At 45.4% G+C, this 22,373-nt stretch overlaps 1 protein-coding gene across 3 annotated transcripts; it reads right to left on the bottom strand.

The window, feature by feature from the left end:
* Nucleotides 1-85: 85 nt before the first annotated feature.
* On the bottom strand, nt 86-21,781 carry fsd1l (fibronectin type III and SPRY domain containing 1-like). Of its 3 annotated transcripts, XM_084442649.1 has the most exons (14): nt 21,673-21,781; nt 17,716-17,811; nt 16,783-16,914; nt 15,289-15,390; nt 14,367-14,389; nt 11,679-11,800; nt 6,494-6,703; nt 6,043-6,141; nt 5,750-5,879; nt 5,002-5,034; nt 3,679-3,776; nt 2,959-3,210; nt 1,970-2,058; nt 86-1,402 (listed from the first exon to the last, which is right to left on the bottom strand). In XM_084442649.1, the coding sequence occupies exons 1-14, from the start codon at nt 21,685-21,687 to the stop codon at nt 1,280-1,282; spliced, it is 1,524 nt and encodes a 507-aa protein (XP_084298775.1). In that variant the 5' UTR covers nt 21,688-21,781; the 3' UTR covers nt 86-1,279. The 3 variants fall into 3 exon arrangements, with proteins under 3 accessions (XP_084298775.1, XP_084298776.1, XP_084298777.1); XM_084442650.1 differs by lacking the exon at nt 5,002-5,034; XM_084442651.1 differs by lacking the exons at nt 14,367-14,389; nt 17,716-17,811; nt 21,673-21,781 and having other exon boundaries at nt 16,783-16,911.
* Between the last annotated feature and the right edge of the window lie 592 nt (nt 21,782-22,373).

The following is a 22,373-nucleotide window of genomic DNA, read 5'->3' as shown; positions in this document are numbered from 1 at the left end:
ATTGAGGTCGAGTGGATAACCCCCCCCCTGAAAATAATACTAGAAAAAGGGATGGAAAGTTTATTTGGAGTTCATTGGACAGATATCTTGAAATTCACACGCGGAGGGATCACAAAAAATGTAGAAGTGAGAGGAATTGGCCCATTATCAAGACAACAATTAGACCCTGTCCTTCATGGCCCAACACTTACAGCAGCATGGTAGAAAATGTAACAAACAAAACACGGAAAATAGTTGATTAGACTAGAAAACATGAAAACGATGCCCCAAAAAAGGTATACAGCCATCTTGCTTGGTACTTAAGGTTAATGATAATCTTTATGAGACTGCTAACTTATTGCAACTGTCTTAGATGGACACCAGGTGGCAGAAGATATCTCCTAATCAATTTCCCTTCATCCCTTCAGTGAGAAAAAAAATCTTTGGTGGTAGATCAATGACAGCTTATTCTAACTGCGATACTTCACTACAGTTAGGCCTATTAGTTTAAAGTAATTACCAGTACCTTCTTGCTTCATGATGCATTAAAAGGTCTTAGGGGCATCAACAGAGCACACATGGATAACACACTATTCAAGAGTCACAGACCAAAATAGTCAGATATCCAGGTTCACAGGATCACTCAGCCTTTGCCTGGTCGAACAGGCAGAGTTTGAGGCAGTTTATGTGAAAACTATAAGGAGCGCAACAAAAGCACTACATATCATACAATACACTGTGCAAAAGTTCTTCATGATATACAGTAAGTAGCCCTACCTCAGATATGAAGCGTGAACCTGCCGTTTTGCTCCAACGAGATATTCAGAAGCATACTGAAATTGAAGGATCGAACAAAACCCCTCGGAGAATAAGCCATTCTCACTGCCAGTCATACACAAACGTAGGCTACATAAAAATGCATACACACTAATATATATATGAGTAATTTTACAGATGCTAGCTGGTAATTGACAGGGTTCCTCATGCCAAAACACACCCACTCCAGAGACAGATTAAAAAAAAAAAAAATCAGCATTTAAACTAAAACAAGGAAGGAAAAGTGCACTCATCTATTCCCGGCTAAAGCAACTAGCATTCCTGACAAAATTTGAAGGGTGCTCGTTCTCCTAAGTCTTGTTCAAACACCTGCGACTTTGAGGCTGGATTCCACTGCTAGAGCCTCACAAGGCAGAGTTTCTCTTGCGCCTAGCAGAGCTGTAGCTCGGGTAGACCGACCAGGAAGAAGTTGCACTTGCACAGGAAACAGGAAGTAGGGAGCGAGTCCATTATTGACCGTAGGCTATTGGGGCATGCTGTTGAGGCTGTTGTTTGAACCACCCAAGCCGTTCTCAGTCTTCTGAAAGCTCTTGACTGCACTGGGGACCTGTAGGCCTGTGGTTAGGCTCAGCCCACCACACCATACCTGTACAGAGAAAAAAACACACACGCACACACACACACACACACTTGACCACCAATGTGACAAAAAATGTAATCATATAAAATTAAAACGCACTATTTGTATGTGCCTTTTATGTCTGGCTCAATGTTCTTTTTTCCCCATGCCAAACTCTCCATCAACTCAAATTTACCATTTAAATAATAATGCACTGCACACATCCCACCAGCAGGTGTCAGAAGAACGGACAACAATGAAGAACTGAAGAGGAAACAGCGGTGTGCTGTTCCTGCTGATTATATGAGATCTAGCTAAGGCCTTGGGTTGAGCCCTAAACACATCAAGCAATTAAAACGCCAGGTCTCCCAGGGCGAGCAGATTACAGCAACACACTTATCTTGTACCTGCCTATACTGTGCCTGGCGATTACAGGGCTATCTAGTGCTGTACATCATATCTTGACCTGTTGTGTTTGCTGTAAGCATAGCTACTATGCTTACAGCAAAATATATCATGTAGGCAAAATCTGGCAAAAACAACAAACATAGTAGTAGTGATCTCTTCGGGCATAATGTATGAAATAATACTTACCATGAAGGCAGGTACAACAGGTTGACTAAACCTCGCCTTGAACGTGTGGACCAACTGTTTCGTTTCAGCGTTGTAAAAAGAGAGCTGTCCTGTGGAGACAGAGAGAGACAGAGAGAGAGAGAGATTGATGGATCAGGATTTAGGCCGACGCGGGCTCTCCGCCTTTTTTTTTTTTTCTCAAGTAAAAGAAACGGATAAAAGAGGGCGCCATTCGATCCGCGGGCGCAGAGAAAAAGAAAAGCCCGGCTTGTAATCATCTCCTGACATTTCCTGGGGGATGGAGATGTCTGTAATCCGATAGCCACGGGGATCCGATGACCTGAGTTTGTGTCAGGGGTCACCGCCACCTGAGGGCTATAGTATTCCCTGTAAAACACACCTCAACCCCAGCCTGAGCACCACGGCACCAACTAGGGATGGGTTAAAAAAAAATCGATTCATCGATTCTGAATCAAATTATTCTGAATAGATTCATGAATCCCAAAATCGATCTTTTATTTAATGAATGAATGAATAAATGAAGGAATGAATAGTTCATTAATTAATTCAATGATTCATTCATTTTTGGAAATCAGTATCGATACCCAGCCCTAGTATTGATGTGTTGCATAACTTGGCAGTCATGAAATTAAGGTTACAGCTAAAAAAAAAAAAAAAGATTTTTGAATCGAATCGAGATAATCGATTCTGAACCTTGTGAATCGGAATCGAATCGATTCTTGAAATTCGAATCGATATCCAGCCCTAGGCTCAACACAGACTACCAGAGGACCAAGCAGAAAGTCAGTTAGTTATTTACCGGACCGGTCGACTAGCTTTTACAATTAGCTGCAACTATAATCTAGTTTGAATATTAAGGCAAGGCCTTTTATAGCACATTTCAGCAACGAGGCAATTCAAAGTGAGAGTAAGCTTATTATAATCCGTTTTTTAATAGTTAGCTCTATCCATAGTCTAGTTTTAATAGTTAGTCATAACAGTCAACCCACCACCGTCCAGGTCACAGAACACGCCGACGCGGTCCGGTACAGGGACATCCAGACTCTTGGCTTTGTTGTTGTGCTTGGCGGCTAACGAGGTCTGCAGCCAGTTGTTGACGTGGACGCACCACGTGGTGTTGGTCTTCCCCAGCTGGTCGAACTTGCCCAGGTTCCTGTAGGCCACACCCACGCTGTAAGACTTGCAGTCTTTCAGGGCCTTGACCTCCCAATAGTGCTGGCCACAGTCCATGCTGGTATCACCTAGGACATGGGGGGGGGGGGGGGGGGAGAGTGGCCTTATCGATGCTTTGACAAGGCTCTGTAGAACACACACTGTACATGATTACAGTAGCAGCAGGTTAGTCATGAGCTCATGACCATCCAACACTGTTTATTCAGTGTTCTGTTCTGTGGGAATTGGCCATATTTATCTAATACAGATGGCATACAGTATGCGGTGTGTGTGTGTGTGTGCGCGTATGCACTCAGTGGGAGTTGGTAATATTTACCTAATACACATGACATCTATCTATGCATCCAGTACGTGTGTGTGTATGTGTGTGTGTGTGTGGTAGTAGTCAGTGTAGTGAGTGGGAGTTGGTAATATTTACCTAATAGAAATTTGCATCCAGTATGTATGTATGTGTGTGTGTGTGTGTGTGTATATGTGTGTGTGTGTGTGTGTGCGCACGCGTGTGTATGTATGTGTGTGTGCGCGCGCGTGTGTACCTAGTACTGTGTAGGACTCTCCAGTGAAGCGGTCTCTGCCCCCCCTGGTAGCGGGGGACCGTGTTGCTGACGCTCTCTTGGGAGATGGAGTCCCACTTCTGCAGCAGAGCACAACAAACGCGTTCAGCACCCAACACAGAGCATCCTCACACACCTGACGATGCCCAGGTTAGGACCACACACACCAACACACACGTGAGCAGGGATGGATGCCTGTGGTGCTACTGACTTTTTTTTATGCGACAGGGGGAAATGATGCAGCTACGGAGAGAAATTCAAACAGTTTGTCGAGAGGCGAACTCAAAATTAGTGGCGGACGCAAAACAGAGCGACAGAGAGAAAAGCCAGCGGGAGAAGAAATGGTAACAAATCAAAAGGATCCAAAGGTTGTGCTCGATGTGACCTTGTTCTAAAAGGTGCTGTGGAGATATCTGACATGGAACTCAGCTACGGAACAAAGATGGACGCCTCTCGGTTAAGGCCGGGATGCCTACTGACCTCCCGACCTCCTGACCTCGGGCTGGCCGATACGGCTGTCTTTTCCGAACGAGCCACGTGAATTACAAGATGAGATGAGTAAGCGAACAGACATGGATCATACTAACTATTATTCTGTTGACTGAGTTGTTACTCACCAAGAACATTGTTTTGAAAGCGTGGAAAGATTAGTGAAAAAACAAACCATTACATGCTGCTATACAACTAATATTTACAGAGATGGTTCGTCTAAGAATAGGGTTACTTTTTTTGTCACCATTTCTTAGAAAGGGCAGAAGGAAAAATTTAATAAATCCTGAATTTTTAGAGAGAGAAAGAGAATTAGGACAGAGCAGGTCATTCACAGATGGAGGTCGTCTTTTTAACGTCTTTATTTATGTATTTAACCTTTATTTAACCAGGAAAAACCTTGTCATGCAATTTCCTGTTTTGCTGGCCAAGAATGGCAGCAAAACAGCATATGATCGGGTTCATCTAATCATTTTTGTTTTTTTGACCGAATCAAAATGTGTGTAATCTCAACATAGTCATCTTTATCAAATACGTGTTCCATCTGTTAATGACTGTTAACATCAGTCACACACACAAACAACCACCACTTCTCAACATCAAGTCATTTCCAGGAGTTCATACAGTCACAGACATACAGAGCAAAACAATGACTTTGCTGAGGAGATCTGTGAGCTGTTGACATGATAACCTGGTAACCACTTGATGACTGTACCAGTATAAGCATCTGCTGGAGTTTAAGTTACTATAGGAAATGTCTATATCTAGAAGGCTAGATCTTAAACTACATCCTAAAGCTAGGAGTCACAGGGTCACCTTGACATGTTCTTCAGATTGGTAAGATGTGCACTGTTGATGAACAAAAAAAGTGGTTAAAATAAAGAGTATTTCTGTGGTAGGCAGACCAAGGGGTTCAAGCTTTCTGTGGAACATTAACAGTAGTAAGCAAAGCAAAAAAAAAACAGAAAAGTCTGAAATATATATTGATATGTTCATCAGGTGCGAGTCCCAGGTATTAATATTCACATCAGAAAATATGGAAAAATATACATTTTTCCATGCCTTTGTGTGAAATGAAAGCCCCTTAATGATTGCAAGAGGATACCCATGAAAGCTCAGGAAGGAAGGAAGTCTTTCAATAAACCATGAGCCTGTGAGCTATCTAACCACCAATGACAGAGAGCGAGCCCACACACTACAGGTCTGTTAACCAATAGAATCCCCCATCCCAGAATTCCCCCAACCCCAGCCCTGTACCGTAGATCCCCATATAAACCTGTGAAGATCTGAGTTCATTGGACAGGAGAAAGCAACATGGTGGCACTACCACCCAACTAGTTATGAGTTGTAGTTATGTCTATGGGTTAGATGGACCAGAGAAAATACAGCCCAGTTGCATCCCATAACGTTAAACTGCTGGTCAGTGGAAGAGCCGTAGCTCAACCCCTGGCTTCGGAACATACTCAAACTCCGTCAAACTATCACAGATCTTCACACAGTAAGGAAGGGCTCAGCAGCAGCTGATTCCAGAGACGAGGCCAAGGCGTGTGTTTAGAGTGCTGACCTGCCCTTGTTCTCCTTCCCTTTGACCTTGCTCTCCAGGCCCTTGCCGGCCTGCGGGTCCCACTCCACACTCCTGTCGTCTACCTTCAGGTTCAGGTGGGCGGAGGATGAGTCGAAGCCGAAGTTGAACGCTGCCGAAGGAAGACATAATAGTCACATAATAGTCTTGAAGACAGGCGATAATATCCTGAGTGCATTCTATCGTACGACCGTGTGCGTTATGTCTGATTTAACTGCGTTGTTGTAATCCATGTAGCGATCCTTTGAGACCAAATACAACGTTATTGTTATTACCTCTGGTTTCCAAGGTGATTGTATCCGAGTAATCTCCTGCAGCTGCTTTGTTACACGCTCGTACCCGGAAATTCATATATCTGGAGTCAAACTTTATATCTGGGGGGGTAGAGGTACTTTGTAAACAAGCTTTCACATGTAGTATCATTATGATGATATATATGATCTTAATGATGATCATAATGATGATGATGATGATGATAAAATGTGAAGTTGCGAGAACTACTTTATTTTCAGCCTTGGATGAACAATAAAAAGCTGTATTCTATGCAATTCTATTTGATTCTATTCCATCAATCAATCAATCAATCAATCAATCAAAGCTTTATTTGTATAGCGCATTTCATACCCAGAGGCAACACAATGCGCTTTACAGAGAACAAGGGAGGTGGGTATACGACCCACCCCTACATTCCAGAGGGAAGCAAAAAAACAGTAATCACCCGTCTACCTGTTAATGAGTAAACGGTGGTCTTGACGTTGTCCACCACCTCCCAGCACTGTTGATCCTTGACCCGGGGCAGGCCCTCGTGATCGGTCTTTCTGTACTCCAGGAGGAAGTGGTCGATCTTGCCGTCCTCCGCGGGCATCCTCCAGGCCACCGTGATGGTGTTGTCAGACACCTGGCAGTCCTGGACGTCCATCTCTGGAGCTCGGGGGACTGGGCCGACGCGGAGAGAAGGATTTGATTAGAAACGGCTGTGTCTTTTCAAGGATAAGAGAGAGAGAACCGAGGCTGTGGGGGGTGGGGGGGGGTTAGTCACAAGTGCTTCTCTCCCTTCTGCGTCCCCTCATGCCGGGCTCACACTACAGGATTTTTGGGCCGATTTATCCCCGGTTCATCCCTCCCGACGATCGGAGGAGAAATCTGGTCTGGAATGTTGGCCGGTACGGATGTTCGGCCCAGATTATCTTGTAATGTGAGGGGTTTACAGATTCAATCTCAAACCTCCCAATCGGCTCGAAGACCCACCAGCGCGGCCCTGATAATGTCAAAATTGTTTGATATTTAGATTATTATGTCACTGCTATGCGAGGCAGTGGTTTGTTGCTCCCTCGGGCATGATAATATCCTGTAGTATGTGATCAGCTGTTATTTTCAAATCTTGTAGTGTGTGCTTGTTTGAGATTCGCGAGAAGAACATCTCTTATGTGTGTGATGCAACCCGAGCAAATCCTGTTGTTTGAGCATAGACTTGCTACCAGACGCCCTGTTAAACATGACGGTGGACACATCACTGTATTAAAGATGACGGCGGACACATCACTGTGGAGCAGGTGTCTCTCTGCGTTGTCGATGTGGTAGTGAGTTTAACGGCCGAGCTGTTGATAAGCTGCAGGTCAAACCACCATTGCTAACAGCAGCCTCCCGGGGGCCTAGTACATGAACCTGGCCGTTAACCAGGGCACAGCCTGTAAAAGGCCTGGTGCTGAACATCTCCAGTCAAGGTCCATTGTTTACTAATGTATGTTATGTCCTCTTACCCCAAAAGGTCTCCACCCTCCTCATGACATCACCGTGGGGTCAGAGAGTCAAGGGGCTTTGCTGGGCCCTCCCTCTACAGCTCCTTCTGGACTGGGGTCTCTGAGCGTGAATGCCTCTTTCAGTGCACTATTACGCCGAATGGCCTATTCATTGTAAATTGCCAGGTATACATTGTTTGTCCTGTCAGACAGCGTTATGTGTGGGGTGCAGTTAGCCTGATGACTGGTGTCCTGGCTTGGATCCACCCAGGCACCACACTGCAACGGCCACTGCTCCAGCACCTGTAGTCTACCACCTACAGTATGGAGGATGAGTGGCCCGTTCTCAGTGAGACAAACTTGTATATTTGATTGATTGATTGATATGTTTATTTTGACCCATTTTGTTGGATACAGTGTTCTCTGTCTTGGTTGCCATGCATTCTCTATAAATCTTGGAGGGACAAAGATCTCCTCACTCCAGTTCTGAGGTCTTTACCCTGGCTTCCTGTCTGTCAAAGAATTGACTTGAAAATACTGCTGTTGATTTACAAAGCACTGAATGGTTTAGGGCCATTTCTGATCTGCTGCTACGTTATGAACCATCCAGACCTCTCAGGTTGTCTGGCACAGGCCTTCTTTCTGTCCCGAGTTAAAACAAAACATGGAGAAGCAGCGTTCAGTTTTTATGCTCCACATATCTGGAACAAACTTCAAGAAAACTGCAGGTCTGCTGCAACTCTCAGTTCTTTTAAATCAAGACTGAAGGCTTTTCTTTTTGCTGCTGCTTTTCATTAAATCAAATAATTATTCATTCATACACTGCACTGTAACTTTTATTCCTGTATTTTATTTTTCCTGCATTTTGTTTTAAATGTCCTTTTTTACATTTTGTTTTATATGACGTTTTATGTGTTTCTTGCACTTTGTCTTGATACTTTCATGTCTAATGTCTCATGTAAAGCACTTTGAATTGCCGTGTTGTTGAAATGTGCTCTGCAAATAAACTTGCCTTGCCATTAAATAGCCAACTCAACATGTCTAGGCGCACTCTAGCACTCAGGATTAGCAAGCCTTCACTTTCCCACAAATCCTTCTTCCAATCTTCCGCTTTTAAAAAGTAAACAATGAACATTACCATCGATCTCTGAAGTGTAGGCCAACTTCAGGAGCGGTTGCCAAGGTGACGAAGCCCCTGAACCTTCCCAAAGTGAAGCACATAAAAAGCCCGAGGGGCCCCATTGTCCGCCAGAGCTCCAGGGAGGCCCTGGGACCAGCGTCCCTTCAGATGGTAACAGATGAGACCGGGGTCTTGCATCACACAACCACCAACACTGCAGTCGGGAATACTGGAGAATGGCTAGACAGCCAGAGGACATCCATCCATCCATCTATCTATCTATCTATCTATCTATCTATCTATCTATCTATCTATCTATCTATCTATCTATCTGTGTCTTGTCTGTAACAAATAAAAATACTTGAATCCTAAATGTAGATACTCATGTAGGCTCCTCAAATTTCAAATCCAGCAGATGTGAAAAACAACCACACTCTGCTGTAACCCTTCTCAGAAGTCAAGCTGTAATCCAATTCCATCATATACAGTCTACAAGGTTAACTAAGGTTAGGGTTATGTTGAACGTTTCTATATTTGTTTGGCCGTTGCCCTGGAAAACCCTGACAAGTAGCGTTGAGTTTCCAGACTGAACTCCCCTGCCAGAGATGAAGCGGCCGGGCTGTTTGTTATTGGGCTGTTTGTTATTGGGCTGATTGTTATTCTAGTGTTTCTCTTTAGATATGACTGCGTTCTGAGGACTCAGAGAGGACTGAGGCTATAGCACAGCTCACTCGCTCCAGTGAGCATGCCCAGTGACTCTGAGCTAGAGAGAGGACACGGACACACACACAGAAATACACACACACACACACACACACACACGTGCATACAGACACCCAGATTATCATACATGCTCTCTCTCTCTCTCTCTCTCTCTCTCTCTCTCTCTCTCTCTCTCTCTCTCTCTCTCTCTCTCTCTCTCACACACACACACACACACACACAAACACCTTCCTCCGATGGGATGTTCCCCTCCTCACAAAGCTCTGTGTACAACAATGCAGAGCTACACCAGCGGTTAATAAGGCAGATTATACAGATATCATTACCACTGTATTAAATACAGCAATACAGCTCCCTGAAGACTTTGTTCTTTTTCAGGTTATTTTTAGCGTGTGTTAAGCGTCCAGCTCAAGGCGTCTGTGGTCCTGTGCAGGAGACAGCTCCAGGACTCTCTATGACACAGCAACGGGGGAGGGGGAACTACTTTTCAGCTCAGCCCGAATTGAAGAGAAATCCCAAATAATCCAAGGTGAGGGCAGTCGCAGCGCGCTAGATTATAGCACCTTTACGCGCTATCTGAGGCTTTGCGCTATGGACGTTTCGGCTCATGATTGAGATGGAAACCTACGAGACGACACAGCACGTGTCCGACCTCAGGCTAGTAGTGTTTGACATCAGATGCCGCCTCAGAGAAAAGATATTCAGCGTTTGAGCGTCATCTGACCGTTATGACGGTGAGATCGCCGCAGCTCGTTCAACATGAACATATGAGCGGAAGAACTGTGTCAACCCCATGGATGTATTAATTGAACCCCGTCTGCGAGTGAACGCTGGCTCGTGAGGCGCACACATCATCTCTGGAGCTCTGACCGGCGAGCGTTCGGCTCACGCCAGGCCCGCGTTTACAATCACCGGCCGCGGCTCTGGAATGAGAAAAACACCAATCTGTTGGAAGACTCCATCCCGAAGCTTTACCCCCCCCCCAGCTTGTCATCACCGCCCTGGTTTTGATCCGTTCTGACAGACCCCCACCACACAGGAGTAGCAACCCCTCAGAGAGAGAGAGAGAGAGAGAGAGAGAGAGAGAGAAATCTCTTCCACATGAACGGCCATCGCATGTGCGCCCTGACGCTGCTCTCGTCTCGTCTGAGCTGGATTCACTCCAGAGAGGTGAAATTAGAGCGTGAATTTAAGAGAGAAAAAACACGAGTCGTTTGTAGACAAAATGACGACAACAACACGACATTGAACCAAAGAACAGAACAAGAGAAGAGCCCGATAGGAAACTGATACTGTATATATCAGTAAAGGAAACTGATACTGTATAGGCCTACTGTATTCCTGCCTACTGTACTGTATTCTAGACTAAAGTGAATGAATACCACTAAAACAGCACACGCTGGGCAGGGTCTTCAGAGAGATAGGATAGGGTGTGTGGGCGTCTGATGGAGGGTTTCTAACTTTCAAAAGTTAGCACTGATGAGCTATATCTGCTCTGTAAGAGACCTGAGGACACGCCCCCTCCAGACCTGAGGACACGCCCCCTCCCGCCCCAAACCCCGTGATAATTCTCCATCCTCATGACGTCACCGTGGGATCACAGAATCGAGGACCCGGTCTATAAACAACCCCTGATCCGATCCCCGGACAGGCGCAGATCTGACAGGAACGGACTGGTCCCGGTCCACTACTGATTACAGGCAATCGAGCTACAGTTGGCGTCCGTGGCCTGGGGACTGCGGCATTTTGGGTAACGCTTTATTTCGAGCGGGCCTTTAGTGGCGGTCTCTAGACGCTCAGCTGAGGTAGCTATCGTTAACATTCATCTACACGCCAGTCCTAACCTTAATCAGTCGCCGCGTAGCGAGTTGCAGTTGATAGTTTGTTAGTCCCCCCCCCCCGAAAAGTCAACATGTGACCGTAGGGCTGGGTTAAAAAAAATTGATTAATCGATTCTGAATCAATTCTGAATCAAATGATTCAGAATCGATTCATGAATCCCAAAATCAATCTTTTATTTAATGAATGAATAAATGAAGGAATGAATAGTTCATTAATTAATTCAATTATTCATTTATTCATTCATTTTTGGAAATCAGTATCGATACCCAGCCGTAGTAGGCCTGTTGATGTGTTGCATAACTTGTCAGTCATGTAATTAAGGTTACAGCAAAAAAAACACAGGTTTTAGTAACACTAACCGAATCGATATTGAATCGAATCGAATTGAATCGTGATAATCGATTCTGAACCGTGTAAATCGGAATCGAATCGATTCTTGAAATTCAAATCGATACCCAGCCCTACGTGACCGGCGGTCGTCCGTTACCAGGGAGGAACTGGAGGCTCTGGAGCAGCCGTCTCTCCACGGTGAAGTCGGCCATCAGGTGGGTCATGCTGTCAGTGGCCTTCGGCTTCATGGTGAGTCGGAACGCGGGCGCCATGGTGACCCTGCGGGGGGGACGGACGAGAGAGGCACAGTCGGACCTTGCGTACAGACTCTCCGTCACGCGCCGCGCATCCGCAACATAGGCGTCATTATAAGTCAACACACACACACACACGCACACACACATGCACCAGGGTTTCCGTTAGAGAAAATTGGTACCGGTCAATGTGTCCGGGAAGATTAGACTTTTCCGGACAAACTGGAGAAATTCCGGTCATTATAATATAATATGCCTATTATAGGTGTTTGTCGCGGTGATTGGCCGTTGTGTAGCTTATATATGCCATTTATTGTCTTATTTCGCATCCATATGATTAAATGTGTGATAGGCTGTCATGATTCCATGCGCTAGGCCTTTATATTGGCTAATTGCACAGCCACAAAAATAGTCACCTTTGAATTGCGACTGTAGGCTAGAACATGAATGTTTATTTCAATTGCATGAATCGGATTTGAGGATGTAGGCTAATTGGTTTGGGATTCGCGACAGTAGCCTTATATGTGTTTACCAATTTCTCTTTCCAGTTTTACCCTTTTTATCAATAAAACAGCGTCATTATAACCACGGACATCGTAGGCTATGAGGATGAGGAGGACATAACTGTTGAGAAACAACTGATAGGCGGGCTGGGCTAAATAAAGAAATGCCACAATGCATGTCTAGATATATAACATTTTTATTTAAAAGTGCAAGAGGTTAGGCAACATGTAGGCTTCTCGTAACATTTTATTTTAAGGCCTACGGCTGCGCTGATTGGAATTCATAGGCTAGGCCTATAGTCTAATTTCAGCCTTTTATCAGATAGGCTAAAATATAACAAAACTCTGAAAATAAATATAGCCTACTTAAATAAAGTGTAAGAACTTACAACGTGCATAGGCTAATTTCCATTCGATATTAATAGGCCTTTCCATTTTCGCCTCAAGCTCCGTACCTCGATCAGACTATGGTCTCGCTTGCTATGGTGGCCCGATAGCCTATAGGCAGGTTTATCTTACGGCTGTTTTTTCATCGCATAGGCCTACTAGCCAATAGCCTACACATTAACGGAACAAAATGAATTGGCCTATTAATTTTTTTATATTCAAAAGGAATCATAATATATGGAAATTTAATTTTAGCCTATTGTAGGCCTAATACAATTAGGGGGAATTATTTTGTCCAGACATTATGACCGGAGAGATTTTAATATATCGGACTTCAACGGATTTTTCCGGACAAAAAACGGTAATTACCGGCTAACGGAAACCCTGACATGCACACACACACATATACACGTATTCCTTCTATGAGGCCACCACCACCCCCCCCATAACATCTCTCACACACAAGGTTATCCGCCATAACATCTCTCACACACAAGGTTATCCGCCATAACATCTCTCACACACAAGGTTATCCGCCAGGAGGAAAGTCAGGGCCAATCCCATTATGTATAAACACGCAGGGCACTTTCACTGGCCCTTCTTTGCCAGCTCTTACTGACACAGGACCGGGGCTTTAACTAGACTAGGAAAGCACCTGGAGAGTTGAATATTCTGGCTGAATATTAGACACCTGGGTTGAATGAATCTGTGTCTAAGGACCCTTTCACACCTAAAGGTCTAGACCAAGGTCCTAACCAGAATCCCGTTTGGCGCTTTCACATTTGTTATTTTTTTATTGATTAATTCCATAACTTTCACTTTCACACCAGCGGACCAAAGTATTTTTGGTGGCAGACCTACATTATGTCGTCATCGCTTGCATGAGGGTGCGTCTCCCTATACTTGACACTGATTGGTTTGTAGATGCACGCGCATCTGTTTGATCCGAAAGTGCCAACCTTTGATTTCACATTAGGCAGCAGCAAACCTTGGTTCGAGCCGAGACCACCTCTTGAGGTCGGACCAAAGACCGAGTCCTAAGGACCCTTTCACACCTACGTTGTTTAGTCTGGACTTTCAGACTTTCCAGTTTGATCTGAACCAAATTGGCAGGTGTGAACCCTCCTGGACCACGGTGCGCGGATCAAAGACTCGGTCTTTGGTCCGACCTCAAGAGGTGGTCTCGGCTCGAACCAAGGTTCGCTGCTGCCTAATGTGAAATCAAAGGTTCGCACTTTCGGATCAAACAGACGCGACAAACCAATCAGTGTCAAGTATAGGGAGACGCACCCCCATGCAAGCGATGGCGACATAATGTAGGTCTGCCACCAAAAATACTTTGGTCCGCTGGTGTGAAAGTGAAAGTTATGGAACTAATCAATAAAAAAATAACAAATGTGAAAGCGCCAAACGGGATTCTGGTTCGGACCTTGGTCTAGACATTTAGGTGTGAAAGCGCCCTAAGAGAACTGTCCCGTAGTGTTATGGAGATGCACGCCATGACTTGTCACAGGAGCATGAAGAATATGGGAACGACCACCACACACAACCATGCAATGGTTCAAGGGTCAGTGAAGCACAAACATATGAGACAATTTTTCAAAGTGATACAGCATGAGCCGTGCACTTAAATTTGCACCTATCACAGCACTGCTGCGCCATGCTAGTCGCGTTCAGATGGAAGTGAGAAGTGTACCGTACCTATCTTTGATCTGCTTGGCAGCCTTTGGAAGGAGAGGAGGAGGAGAGGAGAGCAGGAGAAGAGACAGAAGAAGAGGGACCATTAGTACAGACAGCCATGCAGGTGAGGGTGGACATGCATCTCCGCTCAGCGGCTGGGCTGGGCTGGACATCACACACACACGCAACCACACACACGCACGCAACCACACACACACACTAACACACAAACACATGCAACCATACACACACGCAACCACACACACACTCACACACAAACACATGCAACCACACACACACACGCAACCATACACACGCACACACACACACATGCACGCACACACACACAGGGAGAGAGGAAAGGGTGAGTATAGTGATCAACCAAAAAGCATCATTGGCACCCTGCCTTGTAACAATTAGGCCTATATAAAGTATATTATTAACATGATTTGCATGTTTAAGAATCATTTTGAAGAAGTGGACAGGTTAGACAAAGCATACATTAGTACAGATCCGTTATTGAATTACAAGGAATCAAGGAATTGTCAGGAAAAACTGTGTCTATTAGTTAAGGAGTACACCGCTAGGATCACGTCAGAATGGTTTGAGCACAGCTATGCTAATGTATATTTTACAATAACCTCACCTTGCTGCTCAAACACCGACTCTATCATGTTGTCTCAGTGAGAACTACCAAGTAGTAGAATACTACTACTGTCATTTCACCCTTAGCGCTTCGGTGGAAAGGATATGAGCTTCCTCACTCAGCCAATCAGATCACTGCCTGCACATACCCATCACTTCCCGCCCGCGCCGACCTTTACTCCCTGACACACGGCAATAAAAAGATACGAGGTTCAAACCGCGCCCTATCTGAGTAGCTAGGCGTCCAATGACGCCGGGACGCGCTCCGGTTTTACAGCTCCGGAGCAGAAGCGTCTACCTTAGTGAACTCCTCTTCGTCTTTGATGTGCAGAGCGTTGTTGGCGAACTCCAGCAGCTCCTCTGCGCTCTCCAGCGCGTTCGTGCTCTGCGTGAGCTGGTTCTGCAGGGGGACGAGAACGGGCTTAGTTTAATCTCGACGCGTTATGCACCGCGGGAAGACCCAAGCGTCAACAGGGCTGGATTGAAGGATGTTCAGTTAATGCCTGTGTACCTCATAGAGCACGCTGCACTATAGGCTGTGCAGTACTATGGACATCTTAAACCCTGACCCTTCTCCAGCCTACTTATTGTAACAGTTTCTGTCTTTCTAAATAAAGTTTTTTTCTAGGTGGATGTGGAGTGGCCTGGTTGTTTGCCTGCAGTGCATCACTGCTGAGTCACTGAGAGGCTGACTGAGGAGAGAACAGCTTTTTACAGGATGCTGTCCTTCCTGAGGGAGAGAACAGTCTTCTCAGGACACTGTCCTTCTAGGGGAGAGAGCAGTCTTTCATAGAGTACTGTCCTTCCAGGGGAGAGAGCAGGCTTTCATAGAGTAGTCCTTCCTGAAGAAGAGAGAACAGTCTTTCATAGAGTACTGTCTTTCCTGGAAGAGAGAACAGTCTTTCGTAGAGCACTGTCCTTCCTGGGAGAGACTGTCCTTTCAGGGGAGAGAGCAGTCTTTCATAGAGAACTGTCCTTCCTGGGGGAGAGAACAGTATTTCATAGAGAACTGTACTTCCTGGGAGAGACTGTGCTTCCTGGGAGAGACTGTCCTTCCTGGGGGGGAGAGCACTCTTTCACAAGACACTGGGGGAGAGCCAACAGGTGGTCTCATTGTAATCTAGTGTATCTGGGAGTGTATTAGGCGCTAAGTTCTTCTCAGGTTAAGACCGTTGAACAGAGCAACAAAAGGGCCAACAGAGAGCATTTGTAGAGCTGACAACCCCACAGTGACATTTTCATGCTTTAGTTAAAAACAAATTCATAATAACCGTCCATGTGGGCAAAACACACAAGTTTTGGCCTCAAGTTCAAAACCTTCTGTACAACAGAATCACTCAACATATTCCGTTTAGTTCAGAATCACTGAACTATCATCAAACAGAAGACACTGTTTGATACTAATATACTGTAATAACAAAGTAACTGAGTAATAATACTCCTCTTATTTAAATGAAAGTTGACCTAGGTTTTAACTGCAGCAGACACAGAATACGAGCTGACTGAGCTTTATGGGAAATGGGAGATGGACTAGCAGGGTTCTCAGAGATAATGGGTAATCTCTTATCTGGGGGCTAAATTTCACCCCACTTTTTGTTCCTGCTCAGTGGACTTAGTGAGTTGGCCAGGGAACTGCCATAGCAGCAACATGACATCACACACCCCGGGCTGCAAGTGGCCAACGGGCCAAGCTCTACAACAACAACCCCCACATCACCCTGGCTACCAGCACACAGACACTCCCCCTCTCCTACTCACACGCCATTCGAACATGGAGCTCCTGCTACCGTACCTGGAGTTCATGTGACTTCCTGGCCTCTTCCTGTTTGATAGTGTTCGTCATGCTCTCCTTCATCTCGTCCAGGACGGAGAATAACGTGTCAAACTCCTCCTCCAGGTCGGAAACCACCTGGTTAGAGTTGACCTGCGGAAGCCACGACGACAGCAGATTAGGCCATGTGGCATATTTGGCATGATTATGGTCACAAAGTGTTTCAGTATGAGGAGTATTACTGGGCTTCTATAATTAAGGGACTGTTCAAAATTAATTGGGGGGGGGGGGGGTCAATTGAGGAAAACAGAAGAGGGTCATACTTTTTAAAATTTAGTCCAAGGAAGGGTTACTGTTTTTAAATTTGAGTCCAGGGGAGGGTCATACAAATTTGAATCGGTCAAAATAAAATAGTTTCTTCAGCTTTTTGGAACTCAGCAAGCCGTTTCGTGTGACCCCGTATCGTTTCCGATTGGCTGCCTTGTTGGCGAATCAGTGGCGCTCTGCTGGCGATGAAGGGGAAGACTTAACAACTCGCGTGAAGGCCGAACAGATACCGACATGCGGTCTGTTTTCATGCGGTCTGTTTTCAGTGCAGTGCATTTTGCAGTTGCTGGTCACTGCTGCTTTCATTCGCTACTGACATTACAGTAACATGTAGCCTATTATGTAATCATCGTATAATAAGCAAAACTAGGGGCCACTTTGAACCTGTGCTTCGTTTTATATGACCTTTTATGTGTTTCTTGCACTTTGTCTTGATGCTTTTAATGTCTCATGTAAAGCACTTTGAATTGCCTTGTTGCTGAAATGTGCTATACAAATAAACTTGCCTTGCCTACTGTCAGAGGGAAGTTCACGCTTTATTTTTCCCGAGCACTCTTAAGTCCTCCAGTGACCCCCTCCCATAAATTCTGAACGGTCCCTAAATCACCAAAAGTCACCAATACCTACCTGGAGACTTGACAGAGAATGACTTAGTGTTTCCATAAAATTGTGGAGCTCCTCATTTTTATTGGCCAGTGTGGTGATTATCCTTTGTAGGGCCTCCTGTATAGCACAAAGACACAAGGGTGAAATCGTTAGGAAACCCCTTTGTAACATTGATCATAATTCATGACTATCACTTTTGACCTGGGTTTCTTGTCGAGTGTGTTGTTGTGTTCATTCATGATTAGCCAAGCTAGAATGTGCTGCATCTGCCCTTGTTCCAATTATAAACCCCCTCCACCTCCAGGGCCTCTCTTGAGAAACCTCTTGCTATTTGATTTCTGTTCAGTTGCTGCGTAACTATTCTCAGAGTGTGTTAATGACATGTAATAGCCTAGCTGGCCTATCAACCCTAGACTAGACCGCCATCGCTGAGCGGACGAGTGAACCAGGGCACTATTTGGCGTGGAGGGGCGTATAATCACAACAAGGCGTGACAAGACAATCCCAGGATTCCAGATTTACAGAAACGGAGACATACTGTAAGTGACAAGACGCAGTAATCACCACCCGTGGCAAACTGCCACACAACCGACCGTGACAAACAGGGCTTTGTACCCCCGACGTTTCCGGAGGGGCTGCCAGCGCCAGCAACGCGACACCTGGTTATGATAGGCCCACTTGAGACCCAGCCGCGGCTATTCTGGGTGCACAGAGCCCGGCCTACGCGCCACAGTGTTCCGCCGGTTGAGCCAACGACAGATCGGTTCAGCGCCGTCCGCTCGTCCGGCCGTATCGTCATCGCGGCGTCGTCATGCTCTGCGCGCTGGCCTACTTAATAAGTCATGCTGAAACTTCGCAACTGCTCGGTTTCGAAATGTCACGTGGTGTATTGTGTGTCTACGATGGGGATGGTCTCTCTCTCTCTCTCTCTCTCTGTTCCGGAAGCTTCCGAGACACGGAGAGGTTTGTACGGCAGCGGTCTATTCTTCTTCCAAGATGATTTCATCCACCGGACGATCATGTCATCACCATTGTCATGGCCATGTCATTTGAAACTCACACTACCCCGCTGCCCTTACGACACGACCGCCCACCCTGGAAGCAAACGCAGCCTCAAAGGTTTGAACAGCCAGCCGAGCGAACAAAGACGCAGAGCCTGGCTGGGGGAGAGTACCCCCATATGTGGCGGAAGCCATAAAGTCTTCAAAGGTTCAATGTAGCCGCAGCCATTGGATATCCACTGTTACACAGGTGGGCTTCCTCTACAATAAGGGTGTGGGCACACCTGGTCTCATTAGATGTCAAGCCATGAGCGTATGTACTCATATTGAAGTGGGTGTGCATTATTGATGGAGCTACAGCGTCACTGGGGGCCCTAGAGCAGATCGTGAGATGTGTCATTTGGTGGACACGAAGCCACCACAGGACTCCTACTTTACTCAGTAGAACTCCGTCATGTGACCAGCGACAGATGCAGGCCTATATGTTTTAAAGCCAGTACATTATTATTAGGCAGATTTTAAGGATTAGGCTTCACTTCTATTCTAAGCCGCCCGCAATGGGACAACGTAAACATTTTCTGGCCAAAGATGCACTCGTTAATATTGCACAGGCTACCGTATTCTCGGTTGCGTTGAATGTAATGTTACTTTGTGTGATTTGCGTTTTATGACGCATGTAGTCACACTTAGGCCGCAGTGGAAGCAAGGAGTAGCTACAACAATGCACTAAGCTAACCATCTGATAAGTGTACTCCTCCTCCCCTCCAAATATGACAGCAGTCGTAGTTGTACCAAAAGTGTTCATTTCAGAAAACCCACCCAGACGCTAATTGGAAGCAATCGACTCTGAGATCACCAGTTACGTAACATACATGTTGTACCAGCAACTTACACACGTAAGCAACGAAGGGAGGAGTTTAAAACGACTTAAGTCCTACGGTGCTATTCTCAGCAGCCAATTACAGAGCCTCAACGCTTCTCTAGAGCCTAACCCGGCATCACCAGGCTCTCCATGGGGGAGCAGGGCCAGGTTTCCATTCACTATCACATTCAGGTCCTGTCCAGAGCCCGCCTACGCCAAAACTGGATCCGCTTTTGTATCAGGACGCATCCGGTTTTGTGTCGGGTTGTATGGGGTTTATCGCTACGAGATGGATTAAAACATGGACATATCAAACATGGACATATCACACAAAGTATTCCAAGAAGTACTTGTAGAAACTTGAGGGATGAACCAGATACATCTTTGAATCCACCACAGTGGTTTTGAATCAGAAACTGTTTTTTTGGAGCACCATTTCCATTTCCTGTCTGGTTCCTAGGCGTGTCCGGTGGATCCAACCTGTCCCTAGACCCGCCTCAGACCGGATCTAAACAGAAAAGTGAATGGCCCCAGACTACTACAGCCAGACAGTGGGAGCGTCTTGAGTTTGCATTTCACAAGCCTATCTTGAATAACATTCAAGAGGAGGCAGAAGATGAGGATGCAAATCGTGACGTTTGCTCCATGAGTTTAACTTATGAAATAAGTTAAGTTAATTAAAAAGAGGTCAGTCAGAAGACTTTTTAGTGGTTGGTATATCTATTATCTATGTCCTAGTTCATGACTTCTAGAATAGAATGAAAATATATGAGACAACAAAAACTGACAAAAGACAAACTTTTACCAGTGGCTAGCAGGCTACTACAGTAGCCTACTACTGCATACCACCACACTGTAACCATCACAGCAGATGTACGGGAGACACAAAAGCAGAGTGCATACACACACCCAAAGCTGGCCTGGGCTCCAGGCCTAGAATCTATTTCCGTAGCATTCTGCTCAGCCAGATACTCCACAGTAAAACACTACCCGTGCAAATGTCATAAACGTAAGTGACGGGGCTCGGTTTCACGTGAACTTGTGGTAGGCCTATGTTTCATTTGAAAGCTATAGCATGGAAAATGTATGAGTCATCACTCTCTAGGTTAATACTTGAGATTTCCCTTTAGAAAGTGACGCTTGAAGTGAAGAGATTCATTCAGATGAACCAGGAAATGGAGCACAAAGCTGCTGTCTGAGATGCCAATATATCATAGCTACTGTTTCACAGTGTCACTGGCTTGCCTTCCAGGATGATGTCAGTAAATATGCTTGTGCCATTGAATGACCTCCCTCTCTCTCTCTCTCTCTCTCTACCCCTCACCCTGCCCCTCTCAGAGATGTGGTGAATAGAATTAGCAGCTTTTGACAGGCAAATGTGTAGAGCAGTCCCTTATGTAACTGTCTCTTAAAGTCTGCAAAGGAAACGAAGAGCGTTTTCCTGTGACAAACACACACCTACGCTACAGTAGAAGAGGGGATCAGGTTTCTAAGGCCCCAAGCACAGACTGGAAAGACAGCAAAATAGAATCTGATCTCAGAGAGTGATCTTCATGATATTGGTGTATGTTCTTCATGCAAAACATATAGGCTAATAAGCACCATAACAACAACAAAAAACCCACAACAAACTGACTGAAGCCCTTACAACTCGAGTTGGTGTTGAACCGAAGGCAGCATGAACTAGCAGATTATTGATATTTGACACCTGCTGTCACTACATAGGCTATAGTAAGTGGTAGCCTAGAAGGTATTGTATGAACGGATCGTCAGTATATTTTGCTTCATGAAGGATATTTAGGCAGAACTGATGGGCGAGGCAGGTGCAACGGGGGAACAATGCATTGTTTCCGCCCTGGAACATTACAATCAAGTTGTTTCAGATAATCTGAATTAAGTACACTATTAATCACAATAAAGAAATCAAAAATGAAAACGTTGCGTTACTGCAATTCTTGAAATGTAGCGCGCTAAATCGTTACATTCAACTCTATGTAACTGACTCGTCTAACGGTGCATATTTCAAGCTCAAGCACAACTCCAAAAGCCTGCTTGAGACGACGGCGGTGATGACATTTCATATCTCTTCGAGAGAGATAAACCGAATGCACTTACTTTTTGAGAGTCCATACCGAGGACCGAAACACAATTCTAATAAAATCCAGTTCATAGGCAGGCCAAGTTTCCCCACCGTGGAAGACGATTATCCCAGCGGATCGCGAAACATAACGAACATGCGCACTGCTCTTCAGTGTCACCCTCATAGAGGCACAGGCCATGGGCTCAGGGCTGATTGACAAACCAAATATAGAGAGATCGGCTGCCCTCCACTGGGCTGAATGAGAACAGCTACTAGCACTAACGGTGCAAAGGGATTTTCTCGCGAGTAATCCTGGCCATAGTTGCTAGGGCAACATCAACATCAGACACAGCTAGCTAGCCACCTAACGTTAGCCCTCTACTAGCTACATGTTCTCTCAGAGAATTCCTTGTCGGATGTCAAAACAGGTGAATTCCCTGCAGACTTAATAGTTAGCTATTCAGCAATATATTAGTGGAGGAAACGGCACAGGATTAAGGTTAGCTAGAGTAACTAGCTATAGCTTGCTATTTGAGTCGCTAACGTGGCTAGCCAGCTAGCTAACCGTACTAGCTAAGTTAAGCTAACTTTAGCACAACCAATTAGCACAGCTAACGTTAACTAACTAAGCTTGCAAACAGGTTTGCAGTGTGATAGTAAGCTAACGTTTGTATTGTTGGACATTGTTTATAGCTAGTTAGTTAGCCAGTTAAAGCAACAGTAACTGTCACTGAAG

This window comes from Borostomias antarcticus (genome assembly GCF_949987555.1).
Source record: "Borostomias antarcticus genome assembly, chromosome: 8".
NCBI lineage: Eukaryota > Metazoa > Chordata > Actinopteri > Stomiiformes > Stomiidae > Borostomias > Borostomias antarcticus.
This window is presented reverse-complemented; position numbering and strand designations above follow the sequence as displayed.